Source organism: Lissotriton vulgaris, chromosome 1_1 (genome assembly GCF_964263255.1).
Source record: "Lissotriton vulgaris chromosome 1_1, aLisVul1.2, whole genome shotgun sequence".
In the NCBI taxonomy this organism is placed as follows: Eukaryota; Metazoa; Chordata; class Amphibia; order Caudata; family Salamandridae; genus Lissotriton; species Lissotriton vulgaris.
Genome location: NC_141685.1, coordinates 2,102,586,599 through 2,102,605,610, shown reverse-complemented (window position 1 = coordinate 2,102,605,610; position 19,012 = coordinate 2,102,586,599). Strand labels below are relative to the sequence as shown.

At 47.1% G+C, this 19,012-nt stretch overlaps 1 protein-coding gene across 2 annotated transcripts in view; it reads left to right on the top strand.

Moving 5' to 3' along the window:
• DCPH1 (damage control phosphatase 1) overlaps positions 1–19,012 on the top strand; it is a 251,403-nt gene that overhangs the window by 115,287 nt on the left and 117,104 nt on the right. For both annotated transcript variants that reach the window (XM_086921320.1, XM_086921328.1), the window contains one exon: positions 8,236–8,341. In XM_086921320.1, the coding sequence (XP_086777446.1) occupies positions 8,236–8,341 (106 nt within the window). The remainder of the gene's footprint in view (positions 1–8,235; positions 8,342–19,012) is intronic.

Genomic DNA, 19,012 nt, shown 5'->3' with positions numbered 1-19,012 from the left:
GCTAAAAGTTCTAAGATTCACATCCCTATTATCCAGTAGAAAAATCCTCTCTAAGCATACACTTGGCCCATGTTGAGCCTGGTGTCACTGATTCATGAGAAACCCCAGCTATAAGTAGGAAAGGTGCTACAGAGTGCTTTTCAAACCTAGATAGCCTCTGTAGCACCTATCGACTCATAATTCTCTTTAACAAACCTGGGTTATGTGTGCGTAGTGAGTGAGTGAGTGATTTTTTTTATTGTTTGGTTACTCAAAACCATTACATTAAAAACAGAATACAAAATTACAAAAGGATTAAAACAGCATATGTGTGCGTAGTGCATTGATTTATCAGTTGGCAATCAAGAAATGGTCCACAAAAAACAATTTTCGTAAGACAGTTAATCGGGATGTTGTGAAAAACCTCTCTCACCTTAAGTGTCCTACATATATTGACCCATCTCGGTGGTGGGTAGAAATTATTTATAAAGTGGAGCATTGTCTTGGTCTGAACATCACTCAGGGTTGTTTAGAAGACCCTCTCACACCCAATTTCTGTCAAGCTCCTTCATCTGGTCTCCTCCTGGTCCCTACCTAGGGACCACTTAAGATAATTTCTTTCTTCCACGGTCTAATGCAAAAGTGGAATGTCTAAGGTCTGTGCTACTATGAGTAAGACTGGATCTGTATCAAGAGTGTGTCTAAACCAGGTTGTGCTCATTGAAGATATCTTTAGATTCAAGATCATCGTGGAGCTAGTCCACACCATAGACTCTAAGGTTAGATAATACATTATGTATATTACTGCATACGGTATTTACAATTCATTTGCAGAAAAAGTGATCCACGAACAAACCTACTATACAAACAATTGCTGTATTTCCTGTGGACGCAATAGACTACCTAAAATCTGAAACAATCCCGTAAAATATTGGGGAAAATTAATGCATTCAGTTTTTCCCCGTATCCCCTCATATGTATACTAACATATTTACTCCAGTATTGGAACTTTCATAGATTCCCATTGCTTGTATCATTCCCCGTCGTCGGAATGGGAGCCTCGGTAATAATATATATATATATATACCTAGGTAAATACACCCTAATAGGTGTAAAAAAGGTAAAAAATTTAGGCCTAGGCCTCATTATCTTTTGCAGCCTATTGCTGTCATTATGTAAAAAGACCCAAAGTCCCCTTAGCAACCAATCAGATCAGCCTCACCCTGTAGAACCTTCCTGAGAAAGCTCAGAGCCTCAGATTTTCTACCGCTTCGTTGGTGACAGGGAGTCTCCTTAGAGCTCTGCTCTAACTTCAACTTGAGGTACTGTTTAAACAGTTTTCTTTAAGGATTTCTTTCAGCTTTGTCATGGCTGATAAGGAAAAGAAGAGCCTTTTCAGGTCTTGTGCCACTTGTGGCAAAAAACGACTTTATACAGAGGATCAACATCAAGACTGTATTTACTGTCTATACCCAGACCATAAGGTCGATAAGTGTAGTATATGCAGGAGAATGTCTGTTAAAACCCTCCGTGATCGTGAAGGACGGCTGCTTCTGTGGCTCAGGAAGTTGGAAAGGAGGGAGGAAGTAGTGTCTGGTGATGAGGAAGATGCCAGATCAACATCTTCAAAGACTTCATTGAAGAGGGGCGGATCGTCTGTGGACACTTCAACTGAACCCCCCTTAAAGGCTGTGCGTGTGACCTCTGATAGGTCTGGCAAGCCAGGGCCTATCGAATCTCCTCACGTGAGTGTAAAGGAGAGGGAAAGGCAGGCACTGCAGGTGCAAAAGGCTAAACTGGATGAGAGCTCGGCTGGGCCTTCCCACCAGGTTAAAGTAGCCAAGTCCGTCAAAAAACCGACTGTAGAGGCTTCTACAGGGGTCAAGAAGGACTCTAAATCATCTGAGGTGATTTTGTCTCCTCAGTCGTCGACGAGCCATCCAGCGACGACGAGGACGACGACGAGAGCGTCGACGAGGACCTCGATGTCGATTCCGTCGACGAAGACTGGATCGACGACGGCGTCGTCGACGATGACCACGTCGACGGTGACCACCACGTCGACGAAGACCATCCCGTCGACGATGACTATTCCGTCGACGGTGGCAATCTCGATGACGACGATCCCGTCGACGAGGACGGTGAGCCCGTCGACGACGACAGCTCCGTCGACGAGCCCGTCGACGATGGACCCGTCGACGATGACAGTTCCGTCGACGATCCCGTCGACGGTGAACCCGACGACGATGATGGTTCCGTCGACGATGCCGTCGACGGTGAAGGGACTCTCGTCGACGATGCCGTCGACGACGATTCAGAATATAGAAACGGTGGATTTGTTTTCAACGCCGTTGACGACAGGAGCGCCAGAGAACATCAGAAGGAGGAGGATAACCCCAGATATGACTTCTCCAAGGAAGGTACCATCATTACCTCCACCCCTTTTGTTGGATGAAGATGACTACTCAGAAGAGGAAAATGAGATGTATGGGGACGCTTACAGTCCATCACAATTGAATCTGAAATACCATGATTCGGATTTGGATGAGGAATATTATTATCAAAAGGAACAGCGGCCAGAGAGACAGGTTGCATACCAAGATACCCAACCACAGCAGGGCATGGTATCGATGCCTATAAGTCTTTTGACAGACTTGAGGGCTATGCTGGAGGAGTATAGGAGCAAGAAGGGGTCGCAACCTGTGGAAGGTCAAGCACAGGTTCAACCGCAGGTGGTGGCAGCACAGTCAGTGCGGCCTGCACAGGAAGAACATGAGAGGGCATATCCTCCGCAAGTCCAAGTGGATACCTCGGATGAAGAGGAAACGGGGCAAAACCAAGATCAAGAGAGTGAATGGAACCAATATATTGCTCCGGATCCGGCTTCACCAGTGCCAGACCCGGTCGATTCGCCTCCGGCTGATGTAGGAGGTTTCTTCAGCCTGATGGAAAGAGCCACAGCGCGCTTTAAGTTAGCGATGCCGACAACATCTACAGATTGTTTTTTATACGATTTCAAAGAGGCATACCGTAAGGCCGTGCGCTCGATTCCCATTGTGGAGCACATATGGGAGGAAGGGAAGAAAGTGATGCAGACCCCAGCGACGGTCATTCCAACTCTTCCGCGCTTGGAGAAAAAATATAAAGCTCCAGATGACAGTCCCGCCTGTTTGATTGGACAACCTAGACCTGACTCGGTCATATCGCAGGCGGCACAGAAGAAATCGCGGAATCCTTCGGCCACCCTCACGACTCCGCCGGATAAGGAGGGTAGAAGGTTGGACAACGCTGGGAAGCGTTTTTCGTCGATGGCTAGCTTGCTGGTCAGAGCGGCGAATGCCTTGGCGATCCTAGCAAGGTACGACCGCCAGATGTGGAGTGATGTGGCACACTATGTGAATCTGCTAGCGGATGACCAGAAAGCGGAAGCACAGAAACTTCTGGAAGAGGGACAACGTTCCTCTTCGGAAATGATTGACTGCGCGATGGACATCGCCACTATCTCTTTCCGTGCCCTAGGCAGTGCAGCGGTTCTTCGGCGACAAGGATGGCTGAGAGCTACATACTTCCGGCCAGAGGTCCAGAATAGGATTTTGGATTTGCCCTTCGACGGGGACATGTTGTTTGGGAAACATGTCGACGATACCCTACAGGGTATAAAGAAGGACACAGAGACAGCAAGGGCTCTGGGGAACCTGCAATATAGAAAGACACCGTTCCGTGGAGCACGAGGAAGAGGTTTCTCTTCACCTAGAGGAGGTTATCAGCAACAGCGATATTCACAGCAGTCGCAGTCTTACAGGCCCCAGTACGGCAATCAATACTATCAGAGGCAGTCGCAATCCCAGTCTTTCTCTCGCCAGAACGCTCGTGGACGACAGGGGCGTCAGGGCAAGGACGCTGGCAAGCGTCAATAGCGGCCTCCCGACTCTGCCAACTGTTCCTCCGCTTCTGGGATCTCCAGTGGGCGGCAGGATATCACAACATCTGAGCAGCTGGGAAGAGATTACATCGGATCAGTGGGTATTAAATATCATCCGAAATGGGCATACTCTAGAATTCCAGGACTTTCCACCTACAAGAGCTCCCCACGCCGCTACTTCCAGCCATCTGAACCTTCTTCAAGAGGAAGCTCAACAAATGCTTCAAAAAGGGGCGATCCAGCGTGTTCCCCTATCACAAAGGGGAGAAGGTTTCTATTCCAGATTTTTTCTGATCCGAAAGACAAAACAAAAGTGGCGTCCTATCCTGGACTTGAGGGAGCTCAACACCTATCTCACGAAACTATCGTTTCGGATGATTTCACTCCAGGACATATTGCGCCTCTTGAACCCAGGCGACTACATGGCAACATTAGACCTGGAAGATGCCTATTTTCATATCCCGATCCATCCAGCTCACAGACGTTTCCTTCGCTTTACAGTAGGCAAGAGTCACTTCCAGTTCATGGTGCTCCCATTTGGATTAAAGTCCGCTCCTCGGATATTCACAAAGGTGCTGGCACCGGTAGCAGCATTTCTGAGAAGACAGTCGCTGGAAGTATTCCCGTACTTAGACGACTGGCTGCTGAAGGCCCCAAGCTTGCAAGAGGCATCGAAGGCAGTGGACACGTGCTTGAACCTCTTTATTCATCTGGGTTTACAACTCAACAAGGAAAAGTCAGTTCTTCAGCCTGCAAGTACGGTGAAGTTCTTGGGAGCGATACTCAATACTCAGGAGTGCAAAGCCTTCCCATCGGAAGAGAGACAGATGAAACTCATATCGTCAGCCACCCGTTGCCAAAAGAGAAGTTGGATGACAGTCAGGATGTACAAATCTCTTCTAGGGTCGATTTCATCCTGTATTCAATTGATTCCGCATTGCAGACTGCGAATGCGCCCCCTGCAGGAGGAGCTGGACCTTCAGTGGAGACAAGTGGAAGGTTCGTTCGACGACAGGGTGGCGATAACCCAGCGGATGAAACGGTCGGTTTCATGGTGGATGAAAAGATCTCACCTCACTGTGGGACTCAGTTTCAAGGCTGCAAGGGCTCCTCAGGTCATTACCACGGACGCTTCTCTTCAAGGTTGGGGAGCGGTCATGCAAGACCTCCAGGTCAGTGGTCACTGGACTCAGGAAGAACGTCATCTACATATCAACGTTCTGGAGTTAAGAGCTATTCGACTGGCAATGTTGGCTTTCCTCCCAAGGATTACAGATTCAGCAATCCTGGTGCGGACGGACAACACCACCGCAATGCATTACGTCAACAAGCAGGGAGGCACAAGATCGCCACTGCTTTCACAGGAAGCCCAAATACTGTGGGAATGGGCGATAGCGCAGAACATCACACTCGTAGCAGAACACCTTCCAGGAGTATGCAACACGAAGGCGGATACGCTAAGCCGCCTGAGAGCAGTCTCGCACGAGTGGGAATTGGAGGACGCAGTGATCAAGGACATCTTCTCCCGTTGGGGGACCCCAGCGATCGACCTGTTTGCAACACCGGGGAACAAGAAATGCCGGTGTTACGCAAGCAGGGAACACCATCGAGGGTCACTGGGGAATGCCCTTTCGATGTCCTGGTCAGGCGCGTTTGTTTACGCCTTTCCGCCATTTCCCCTAATTCCTCGAGTCCTCAAGAAACTCAAGATGGACAGGTGCAGGATGATACTAATAGCGCCTGCCTGGGCTCGCCAGTTTTGGTACACGGAGTTGCTTCTCCTATCAGAGACACCACCCATTCATCTGCAACCCAAACTGACACTTCTGTCTATGTACAACGGCCAAGTTCTTCACCCGAACCCGAGCTCGCTTCAGTTGGCGGCTTGGCTCCTGAATACAGAGAGTTTAAGGATTTAAACATCCCGGAAGAATGCAGGACCATCTTGGCACAGGCACGAGCCCCTAGCACTAATAAGACATATAGAGCGAAATGGAAGAGGTTCCATTTGTGGTGTCAGAGGGAAAAAGTACATCCTTTCTCGTCAGCTCCGCATCAACTCTTACCATATATTCTTTCATTGGCACAAGCAGGTCTGGCTCATGCTTCTATCAAGGTCCACTTGGCAGCTATTTCCAGGTATAGGAGAACGAGATCGGGTCCCTCTCTATTATCAGCGAGAGTAATCAAACAATTCCTGAAAGGACTGTTTAGAGTTTTCCCGCCAGTTAGGCCCCCACCTCCGGTGTGGCACTTGAATGTGGTCCTGGCTCAGCTAATGAGACCGCCATTTGAGCCAGTGCATAAAGCGGACCTGAAGTTCCTATCATGGAAAGTGGCGCTTCTTTTGGCACTCACCTCTGCAAGGAGAGTAGGAGAGCTTCAGGCTTTAACCATCAAAGAACCCTTCTTACAGTTCAAGAATGATACAGTTATCCTGCGGATGAACCCCAAGTTCATTCCGAAGGTACCGACAGACTTTCATCTTAACGAGCCAGTGGTTTTGAAATCTTTTTTTCCTCGGCCTTCAACCCAGGCTGAGAGGACACTTCATTCTCTGGACGTTCAGAGATGTTTGAAATTTTATCTACAACGCACAGCTGGATTTCGAAAAACACCCCAACTGTTTGTGGCTTTCGGAGCCCCAAGGAAAGGATTTCCTTTGTCAAAACAAGGGATATCTAGATGGATAACTAGTGCGATCCGGTTCTGCCACCAGGCGGCAGGCAAACCTTTACAAGGACAGGTGAAGGCACATTCCACAAGGTCGGTCTCAGCATCAGCGGCACTGTTTGCTGGAGTATCCATAAAGGACATTTGCAGAGCAGCCACCTGGAGCAGTACGCACTCCTTCACGAGACATTACTGCCTGGAGGCGGCTGCAAAGGAGGATTCGGCTGTAGGACAGGCAGTCCTGAGAAATCTCTTCCAATAAGAGGTGAGCTTTCCTCTCTTCCCTCCTCCTGTTTTTTCAAACATTTCGTTTATTATGCTTTGTTACTGCTTTATAGTTGTTATAATCTGTGAGGTCATTGGCTGATAATGATTCTATACTGTGCACGAAATGTTTGAGGTATGCTAACTGCTATCTACTCTGATACAAGCAATGGGAATCTATGAAAGTTCCAATACTGGAGTAAGAAACAAGTTACTTACCTGTAACTTTAGTTCTCCAGTATTGGTAACTTTCATAGATTCCCATGCGCCCACCCGCCTCCCCTGGGAAAGCTCACTTTAGGGCTAGGTGATTATGTGGCAAAGCAACGGCTACGAAAATCTGAGGCTCTGAGCTTTCTCAGGAAGGTTCTACAGGGTGAGGCTGATCTGATTGGTTGCTAAGGGGACTTTGGGTCTTTTTACATAATGACAGCAATAGGCTGCAAAAGATAATGAGGCCTAGGCCTAAATTTTTTACCTTTTTTACACCTATTAGGGTGTATTTACCTAGGTATATATATATATATATTATTACCGAGGCTCCCATTCCGACGACGGGGAATGATACAAGCAATGGGAATCTATGAAAGTTACCAATACTGGAGAACTAAAGTTACAGGTAAGTAACTTGTTTCTTCATGAATTAATCTATTTATTTTCCAATAGCAGACATTTTATAGCAGAGACATTTCTGTTATTTGACTCTTTTTCCAGTAAAAAAGAGACTGATGTAACAGCAGTTATAATTAACCAATATTGTGGTTACTCATATTCCGATCCTGTGTCATTGATGTTCTGTATTTGCTTATTGTGTGTGATTACTCGAGTATGAAATCCCTGAAAATGTAGGCAAAAAGTTGGAATTAAAAGCAGTAGTTTGAGTCAGTTAGACAACCATTTCCAAATGTTTGTATTCTTTTTTAGGTTTCTTTTATTTTTATATAAGTCCTGCTTTAGTTATTGCTTCTTTAAAACCGTTGAGCCAGTCATTGATCAGTATACCTATGCTCTTCCAAACTTGTTAAATCATTGTGTTGCTGTCACGGTTGCTTTGTTGATGCCACACCAGAAACAAGGTAGGCATATCTCTATTCTGTGAACTTGCCAGCATGGGTCTGCAGACTATAACTTGTCAGAAATGTTTTCTCATGTGATTGGGTAGATCTGTCCGTCGCCACCTGTCTGAACTTCAGTAATTCATTACCAGGTGTACACCACTGGCTGCATCAAGGTGCAATAGCTAGATAGACACACTGTCTTGCTAAATTCTAGTAGCTCAGCATCAGAAAGCTTTCATTTTTAAGATATATGGAAAAAAACACTCTTTGTGGTCTGTTGGGGGTAATTTATATATTTAAATTGCCTGTATCAGTGATTTTTTGCCTTTTTTACTGTAGGTCTTTCGCATACGTTACCATCAGAGACCGACTCCCTCAAATTCTGACAAGGGTTATTGATACAGTGCACAGGCATAAAAATACCTTCTTTGAAAAATATGGAGAGGTATGTTACACAGTCGTTTGTTGACATGTATTTGTATTCAATGATTTATTGTTTATAGGTTTTCAGCCAACCATGTGTATACAAATCAGCTTTATTAACCACTTTGATGCATCACATGTTGGTATGTGGAATTCCCTTAATTGTTGCTCTCCCATTCAGAACATTTTGCACTTGTATCCCCATAGGGCATACATTGCTTCTTTTGCTGATTGTTTTACCAACCCCTGTGATTTAAAAAATAATAATTTTTATGTATGAACAAGTGTATCAACAATACAAGTATTCAGGTAATGTCATGGGAGAAGGCCGCTCACCAGGAAACAAAAGAAGCAGCTATAGTGTATCATATCTTCTTCCCTAACAAGCTTGCTTGGCATTGACTGCACCATCCTGCAGCTCATTTCTCCAAGAGGAGGTCATAGCAACTCGAAACGCTTGAGAACATCAAATGCTCCCTGCATGTGATGTCAGATATCAGCAGTACGTAGGAGCAATATAATAAAAGATGCACTGGTGCCTATAAAAGACCAAGACCAAGTGGAAAATACGTAAGAAAAGTAGTAGTAATGTTTGACTTTTTATTCTCAATCATTTTCCTTTGGTTTGGCTTACCAGGCTGTGGACTCGATCAATCCTCTCTGATAGAAAAGACTAGCAGACCTTGAGCTGGAGGACCTCTAGTTTCCCACCATTTGAGAAACTGCATACTTGCACTTATGGAATTTCATTTTGAAGCAGTCAAAGGTGAACCACAGTATAACTAGTTATCGTGAGTGGTATTGAATAGGTTCATTTGTTTGCACTTTAAAATCCAAATTGTGGTATTCTTGCAGCCTTGTATGGCTGGGCCTCGTGAGCTTTTTCTAATCACTTAGGTAATCTGTACCTAAGTATTTGAATCATGCAACAGTGCTTTCTCTCTCATATGGTAAGATCAGAGAGTGGTTGTAATAATAGTCATGTATTGTCTTTTCTTTTTTTTTTCGGGAAACGTACAGGAAACAAAAGCCAGTATGATTAGGTCTTCAGTGCATCAGAAAACACTTAGTTCCATGTTGTATAATTTTTTGTGTGTGTGTTTATTTTGTTGTATACAACATTCAACAAATCATTTTTTATTTATATTTTAGACATAAAACAATAATAAGATGATTGTCAGCATTATGTTCTTGAAAGGAATTACACCTTCCATGTGTTAGTGTTCAACATAATAAACATTCCCACAGAAAAGAAAGAAACGAGGAGTGGGGGGTGTGGGAGGGATGGGCGGAAACAGAATCTAGGAGTCCGCATGTGGTTATCAATTGTGGCTTTTATTTGAATTACCATATATCAAAAAGAGCCACCTAATAATCCCCTTGGGACTGGATATATTCAATAACAAAAGCACATTGTCCCTAGAGGAAACATTTGAACAATATTAAACATTCATAATAATGTCAGGTACATGAACATTTAGTCTGCATGACCACAGGAAATAAATGTGAATATATCAAAATTTTTAATTTTTAATTTTTTTAATTCCACTTGGGGTATCGCCAACAAATCAATATCTGGCAACAAACATACTACCATAAAAGTCATACATAATTTCACAGTAGTATATAAAACACCTTTCGCATGAGTATATGGATAATCAAAAAACCATATTGATGGGAATTAAACATAACATATAGTCATATTAACATCCAGTGTATTTGACAAATATGCGAAACAATGCTGGGCATCGACGTTTCGGTCCCCCGTTGATCCTTGGGACCATCTTCAGGACAAAAGAGTTGCACATATACATATTTCTAGTAAATCAGACATTGTAGAATGTGATAAACAAGCCAAAAAAGGGTCATGTCGAAACGAGCCACGAATTTGCTCGAAAAAGAGGGAGCCAGTCGCGCTAAGTCTCCGGACGCCCGACTGTGACGTTTTTTGATTATCCATATACTCATGCGAAAGGTGTTTTATATACTCCTGTGAAATTATGTATGACTTTTTTGGTAGTATGTTTGATGCCAGATAATAATTTGTTGACGATACCCCAAGTGGAATAAAAAGAATTAAAAATATACCGTTTTGATACATTCAGGTATATTTACATTTATTTTCTATGGTCATTCAGACTAAATGTTCATGTACATGACATTATTATAAATGTTTAATATTGTTCAAATGTTTCCTGTAGGGACAATGTGCTTTTGTTATTTTATTTGAAGTAAACGTCACAAAGTGAAGTGTGGCTCACTGGTTAGAGCAGGCAGACCCTGAAGCAGAGGTCAGACCCGGGACGAGGGTTCAATTCCCGACGCGGCAGGGTCTTGAGCTCAAATGTCCATGGACTCGATAATTCTCCCTTCGGTGCCTGACCTAATCATGGGTTCACACTCTGCAACTCTGGGCATTAAGCTTGCTTAATCTCCACAACGGCCCCGCCGCGGCGGGATGCCTGGCTTTCACCTTGGGGATGCCCTGTAGGGGCTATCTCACAGGGAAAAGCCAGGACGGGTTCCCAAGGCAAGCGCGGAGATACCCCTTCGGGGGTCGATTCAGGCGCTATATAAGAAACATAATAATAATAATAATCAGGTGGCAGTCTCTCAATTTGTCAGGATGTAGTCCTCTTCTTCTTTTAGCGTCAACTTCACCCTCTGGATCGTCTCCCCCAGGATCCTCAAAAAGAAGAAAAGAGTGGTGGTAAGTTACCCAAACCTACTTTCTCTCCAGTTCTGTAATGGCATCACCAAAACCCAGTGAGAACAAATGTGAATGAATTCCTTTTGGGACCGTGCTCGAGTAGAGGTAGGGGAGGGGGAGGATAGGGGGGGTGGTGAGGGAAACTAAAAAAAAAACCATTTAAGGAGACATAAAGCCAAGGAAGTCCTCCTTTCATATGTTGGGGTATCCTTTTCTGGGCACTCCATGCACCTCACTACAGTTCCAACATAAATTTTCTAACGATCAAAACAGAAAAAACAAACACTTGTGTCCCCGGTCCAAGTCAAGGCTATTTTGTGGCTTCTCGACCGATATCAGACCATCTCTGCTCCTCCCCCAACTCATGTTCCCTTATACCCCTTAGGCACTGTGAGAAGTTAGGCTGGCATATGATGTCCACTAGTTCTAGTGGGCACCTTGCACCAGTCTAATTGACCTTTATTGATAGTGGTTGTAAAGTCAACCTTATAGAAAGCTATCCTAGAGGTAGCATGAACCAGCAGTCGTCAGGCTAAGATTTCAGTAGGCGAGTTAAGCAAGTTGTTTTACCATTTATAATCCATTGAATACCAAATGAGAGGGCACCACACAAGGTATATATCAAATATATATGTATTTAATCTAAACACAACCCCTCTGCACTCTTTGAGGCCAGAGGTAAAAATACAATACAAGTCACACAGTTAATATACGATAAGTTGCACAGTATACGTTATGCCCTAGGGGCCTCCCAAACCATATACTAAGAAAGTGGTATAAGTACCACTAGAGAATTAAAAAGCAGGCCTGGGGCCTGTGGAATCGCTGGGGCTACACTTATCAACCAAAGGTTAGGAAGTAGGAGGCCCACGGGAGACGCGTGCAGTGTCTAAACACAGCCGCGGGTTACCATTGACTTTCTATGGAGATCGTAAAAGTTACAAAGATACAATTTAAGGACACTTCCGGATGGACTAGGATGGAACCCTTTTAAACTAGGACACTTCGAGAGTCAAGACCCACGGGAGCACCGGAGTACTCGTGTTACCGCACCCAGGGAAGCTGGTTGCATAGGTGTCTTTTCGTGTCTGGTTTCGTCGTCGTTTTTAATGGAGAGGTGCAAAGAAGTGCTGCAGGCGACCAGAGGAAATGTGTCCGGGTGGATCCAAGGGTGGATCGAAGATCAGAAGAACCTGAAAGCAGAAAGGTAGGAGTCTGGGTCACTAGCCAATGACCAGGAAGGAACCAGGCGATGTCGGGTGATTTCAGGTGAAGTAGTCAAACTTGTCTCTTCAGCCACGAGGTCCAGGAGGTATCGATGATGACCAGGCGCTGGATTCGAGCTGTCCCACGATGGATCTAGATGACTGTGGTGTCGGTATCCGGATTGGACCCAACAAGCCTTGGCAACCGCAACCCACGCAGGATGTCGAGATTGGTTCTGCTGCAGACCAGCAAGGTTTGTGGCGCTTCGCCTTTTCATGGAAGCTGGAGCCTTCGGGGGCTCACAAGCCAACGGGCAAGGAACCGGGAAGACGCGTCTAGCTCAAATGCAAAGGCGGGGCCCACCGGACACTCGCGGAGTGTGGGGCCTCGGCTTCGGTGCTAATGGTACTCTGGGCTGGGGCTTCTCGTACCCCAATGAGGCTTCAGGAAAGGAGTGCAGGTAGCAAATTGGAGGATGTCCAGGGTGTCCAGTCCGACGTCTCTCGTGTCCGCCACGGGTCTCCGCTTTACTGTGGATGTGGGTCGGAGTCAGAGAAGTCTGGAAGTCCAGTTCCTATGTCGCAGAGTCTTGGGGGTCCGACGGGAGCCTCGACAATGCAGACCGGCGAGTTTGCTGTTTGTGCCCGTTTGAACAGGGTGGTCACTCCTTGACCACAAGGGAGATAGCTTCCGTCTTCCAGTCAGAATGGAATGTCGAAGGTCCAGGATATGTCTTTCAAAGATTTGTTCAGGGTAATCTAAAGTCCTAGGGACACAGCTCCTATACTTATACTAAGGATAGGGACTGAAATACCTGGCTAGGTCCCTCCTATGGGTGGACCTGAGAAGGGGGTGGTAACACCCCTTTCCCTTTGTCCAGTTTCGCGCTAGAGCTGGGGCTGTGTGCCCCAGCAACCGGTTTGAAATGGGCTATGCATGTAGCACGTTGTGTGCCCCAGGCAGTGTCTAGAAGCATTCACTGAATGCAGCCCTCCCTGCCCCAATACACAAAACGCCTGTCTGGGGAGGTGCCAGCACCTCCCTCGACAGAAAACCTATTGTCCAGGCCTCCCCTGCCAGAGTTTCATCCAGCAACAGGAGGTCAGACTCGTGTCTGTGGCAGCAGAATCCATTTTGTGATGCTGAGGCTCTGTTCAACTTTAACCCAGTAAACTAGTAACTACATGTCTTCTCCCTCAAGAAGGGTGGAATGCTACCCCCGCCGCCAGAACTGGCGGGGGCGGGTAGTATTCCAAAGTGTTTGACACCTTACATTCCATGTTTTGATAAAGCCAAACCAAAGTTAGCATTAGCCGCAAGGATTATAATGCATTTAAGAGTATATGGTATGGCTATATCATAGAACAGCTATAAGGAGATGGTTCCGAAAGCTGCAGAGGGGCTCAGCTCATGCTAGGGCACCCTCTCACATAAAACCAAGCACTTTGCCTCCTGGATGGTCGAGGCCTACCATAGGAGTGGCTTATATGTGTATATGTGTCTATATGTAAAGGTAGATATACGTATACTATATCTAAGTAAGGGGTGATTACACCACCTTACCCAGGTTGTGTGAACAGACCTGTGGTGCCAGTTTGGAAGGCAAACCAGGGGTGGCACCATACATGCTGCAGCCCCTGGTAGGCCTAGGGTGCACCTATGCCCTGGGTACCTAAGGTACCATATACAGGGGCTCACAAGGGTGACCCAGTAACCAATCTGGTATGTACCTAAAGTACAGGGTATCAATTTAGAGAGAGAACAGCTAGTCTGTGGGTCTGATTGGCCCAAGGGCTCTCGGAGGGCTCAATGACTCCCAAATCCAACATCCTTTGGACCCCTGTCCTGATACAGTCCCTGACATGATCTGGTTGCCTGTAAATCTTACTTTTAACCGGCAGACTGTTCCCAGTGTCCACTTCATGAGTGCACCAGGTAGTCTGACTTGGAGTCAGTGAAAACCTATGTCTGTAGGACTGTAGAACTTGTCTGCAGTCCTGCTGCTGTTGGTTAGTGAGGCTGCCTGCCAAGGCTACACCATCAACTGAACCATCATCAGGATTCTGAGAAAGCAGGTCTGGGAGAGGGTCACTCTCTTCCTCCTGTCTCTCATCAGTAGCCATGAGCAAGCCCATGTCTGCCCTGCCAACATATGGTTTCAATCTATTGACATGAAGCACCTTGTGGGGGCTCCTGGGAGTTCCAAGGTCAACCAAATAGGTGACTTCCCCCTTCTGTTCAACAATAGTGTGGGGTCCACTCCACTTGTCTTAGAGAGCTGCTGGGTCCACAGGCTCCAACACCCACACTTTCTGTCCTGGCTGGTAAACAGTATGCACAGCCTTTTGGTCATGCCAGGCCTTTTGCAATACCTGACTAGCCTCAAGGTTTTTGGATGCCTTTTTCATGTACTCAGCCATCCAGGAGTGAAGACCAAGTACATAGTCCACAATGTCTTGTTTGGGAGGTTTGAGACGTAACTCCCATCCCTCCTTCACCAGACAAAGGGGTCCTTTTACAGGATGCCCAAACAGAAGTTCAAAAGGGCTGTAGCCAACCTCCTTCTGTGGGACCTCTCTGTAAGCAAACAAAAGGCAGGGCAGCAGGATGTCCCATCTCCGCTTAAGCTTTTCAGGGAGACCCTTAATCTTGCCCTTTAAGGTCTTGTTAAATCTTTCAACTAGACCATTGCACTGTGGATGATAGGGTGTGGTGAACTTGTAGTTCACTCCACACTCCTTCCACATTACAATTGGGTATCCAAACATAAAGCTTGCATCTCTGTCTGAGACAACCTCCTTAGGAAAGCCCACTCTTGAGAACTCCCAGGAGGGCTCTTGCCGTTACGGGTGCTGTTGTGGTCCTAAGTGGAATTGCTTCTGGGTATCTGGTGTCATGATCCATTACCACCAGAATAAACCTGTGCCCAGTGGCGGTTTGGGGAGCCATTGGTCCAACAATGTCAATCCCTACATGTTCAAAGTGAACCCCCACCACAGGTAGTGGTATAAGGGGGGCCTTTGTGGTGCCACCTGATTTGCCACTGGCTTGGCAGGTGACACAGGAGCGACAAAACTCCTTGGTATCCTCTGACATATGAGGCAAGTGAAAGTGAGAGACAAGCCTGTCCCAACTCTTGTTCTGGCCAAGATGTTCTTCAAGGGGAATATCATGGGCTAGTGTGAGAAGGAAGCCCCTGAATGCCAAAGGTATGACCAACCTTCTGGAAGTTCCAGGCTTGGGGTCTCTAGCCTCTGAATACAGGAGCCCATCATCCCAATAAACGTTATGGGTCCCACTAGCATTCCCTGCAACCTCAGCAGCAGCTTGCTGTCTGCGGGGTTCAAGAGAAAGGCAGTCCAACTGCGCCTGCCTGAGATCTGCCCCGGAGAGTGCCCTTGTCCCACGAAACTCAACCTGATCAGGCTAGAGCTCTTCTAGGACAGTTTCCTCCTGGGTCTCACAATCAGCTTCCTGAGAAGGCTGATCCTCTTCCTGAGGCAAGGGGGAAAGCACTGCCTTAACTCTACTGCATCTCCTCCTGGTAGGCAACTGGTCCATTGTTCCAGAATCCAGTGCCCATTCAGTGTTGCAATTTCTGACCTGTGACCTAGTCACAGCAAGGACATGTGCTGATATCCCTAACATTTCTGCATGGGTCCTATACGCCACTTCAGCCCAAGCTGAAGTCTCCAGGTCATTTCTGTAGGAAGGTGGATATCTGACTATATGGTTACCCCAACTTTTTGCCTAGTGTTTAGCTGTGTTTTGACTTAGCCTGGGGCCCTGAATAGCAGGATCCCAGGTCAACTATCTGCTGTCTCTGTTAAATGGACTCCATGTACTTTAGGTACATACCTGATTGGGTACTGGGTCACCTTTGTGAGCCCCTGTATAGTGTACCATAGGTACCCAGGGCATGGGTGCATCCAAGGCCTACCAGGGGTTGCAGCATGTATTATGCCACCCCTGGCTGGCCATCCAAACTGACACCACAGGCTGATCACTCAGCCTGGGCAAGGTGATGTAATCACCCCTTGCTTAGATATAGTATACCTGGACGTGGCCAGCATCCTGGCACACCTGAACCAGCACAGCCCCGGCCCGGCGGGGGGAGGGGAGCCCGGGGACAGATGCGATGTCCCTCGCCGCCCAGCGACCTCTCCGTGACCGCCGCGGGCGCAGGGCACCCAAAAGCACTCAACACCAAGCATAGGAGGGACCCGAGCGACCCGTAGATGCCCCAGAAGAAGCACAAGTGCCCCGACCCCGGCTGCGGCAATGTGCACGGCAAGTCCTTGCACCTGAAGGCTCAGCTGAGGACGCACACAGGTCAGTCCGGGCGCAGCGTGAGGGTGAGCTCTCCAGCCACGGTAGAGAGCGCAGCGTGACAACAGAGGGAAAGCCTCCTTCAAGCTGCAGCTCGAGGCAGGGGAACCGCGGGACATCCAATTCTTGATTTATAAAGCGGCCCAAGGAAAAGCGGCAGTGACCGCCAGCCAACAGTCAACAAACCAGCAAGGACTCTCATGGACCTCTTTACTTTTTCTTTTGTCCTGGCCGCCATTTTCCTGCTGCTCTCGGCCGTTTTTCTCTGGACCCTGACCCGCCATCTTGTCCATTCCCTCGTCCTTTACCCTTTTCCCTCGTTTACCCCTTGACGATCCTCTGACCCCACTTAATGGAACTCTGCTCTCCTTTTTTTTTGGTCTTGAGAAGTGTGGCTCACCGGTTAGAGGCGGCAGACCCAGGAGCAGAGGTCGGCCCGGGACCAGGGTTCAATTCCCGACGCGGCAGGGTACGGAACCAATGTCAGCGGGCTCGATAAATCTCGCCTCGGTGTCTCTCTAACCATGGGTCCCACTCTGCAACTCTGGGCAATAGCTTGCTTAATCTCCTCAACGGCCCCCTCGCTGCCGGGGATGCCTGGCTTCACCTTGGGGATGCCCAATAGGGACCATCTCACAGGGAAAGCCAGGACGGGTTCCCCAGCGGTACACAGCGCCAAGAAACCCCAGGGTGAACGTGCGCTCTACAAATTCATACTAACATAACATAACATAACATTGACCTGAGAAAATCTACTATGTGTATATATGTATATAGAGATAACTCTAATCACTGGTATATGCAGTAGACCTTTGTACTCTACCATTACTATGTGACTCTTAGAGTGTATCCATTTGTATCCCCTCCCTATGTATATAGAGATAACTCTAATCACTAGTATATGCAGTAGACCTTGTACTCTCTACCATTCCTATGTGACTCTTAGAGTATATCCATTACATCTCTTCCTTGAGTGACTTTACTACTTGTACATTTGCAATTTTCCTTTGTTTGTATCTTCTCCTTGTGTGACTTTTGCAATTTTTTTCTGTGTGTATCTTTTATGTAACGCATGTAATCCTAAGTCCTTATGTTTTGCAACTGGTTCTTGTGTAAAGCGCTCTGACACCTTTGGCTAAAGTTTGCGCTATATAAAATCGCATTAAATAAAATAAATAAAAAAAATATATATATATATATATATATATATAGACACATGTGTACCTATAAGTTACTCCTATGGCAGGCCTTAACAATTCTGGAGGCAGAGTGCTTGGTTTTATGTGAGAGGGTGCTCTAGCATGAGCTGAGCCCCTCTGCAGCTTTCAGAACCATGTCCTTAGAGCTCTTCTATGATATAGCCATACCATATACTCTTAAGTGTATTATAATCCTCGCGTTTAAATGCTTACTTTGGTTTGGCTTTATCAAAGCATGTCTTGTAAGGTGTCAAACGCTTTGGAATACTACCCTTCCGCCCCCCCCGCCAATTCTGGCAGCGGGGGGGGGGAGGGGGGCATTCCACCCTTCTAGAGGGAGAAGACATGTTGGTTACTGCTTACCCGGTTAAAGTTAAACAGAGCCTCAGCATCACAAAATGGATGCTGCTGCCACAGACACGAGTCTGACCTCCTGCTGCTGGACGAAACTCCGGCAGGGGAGGCCTGGACAATAGGTTTCTTGCCTTGGGAGGTGCTAGCACCTCCCCAGATACGCTTTTAGTGTATTGGGGCAGGGAGGGCTGCAAAATGAGACACTGCCTGGGGCACACAAGGTGCTCCATGCATAGCCCTGTTCAAACCAGTTGCCGGGGCACTCCAGCCCCAGCTCTGGCGCGAAACTGGACAAAGAGAAAGGGGTGTAACCACCCCCTTCTCAAGGTCCACCCATAGGAGGGACCTAGCAGGTAATCCAGCCCCTTAGTTTGGTATAAAGTTAGGAGCTGTGTCTAGAGACATCAGATTACCCTGGAAAGAATCTACGAAATGAAACTCTAGGACTTCGACATTCTATGCTGACTAGAAGACTGAAGAAGATCTCCCTTGTGGTCAAGGAGTGACCACCCTGTTCAAACAGGTACCACCAGTAACTTGCCGGTTTGCTTTGTCGACGCTCCCAACGGAACCTGACGACTCAGCTACTCAGGACTGGACTTCCAGACTTCTTGGACTCCGACCCACATCCACAGCAAAGCTGAGACCCGTGGCAGACACGAGAGACGTGGTACCAGACTCCCTGGACATCCTGCAAATTGCTAACTGCATCGACTCCTGAGGTAACTCGCAGTTGTGCATTGGGGCACGGGAATCCCCAGACCCGAGCAACATCTGCACCAGAGCTCAGCCCTCCACACTCCACGAGTGCCGCGTGGGGCCCGCTTCTGCATTTCAGCTCGACGCGTCTTCCCGGTTGCTAGCCCGTTGGCTAGTGAGCCCCCTGAAGATGATC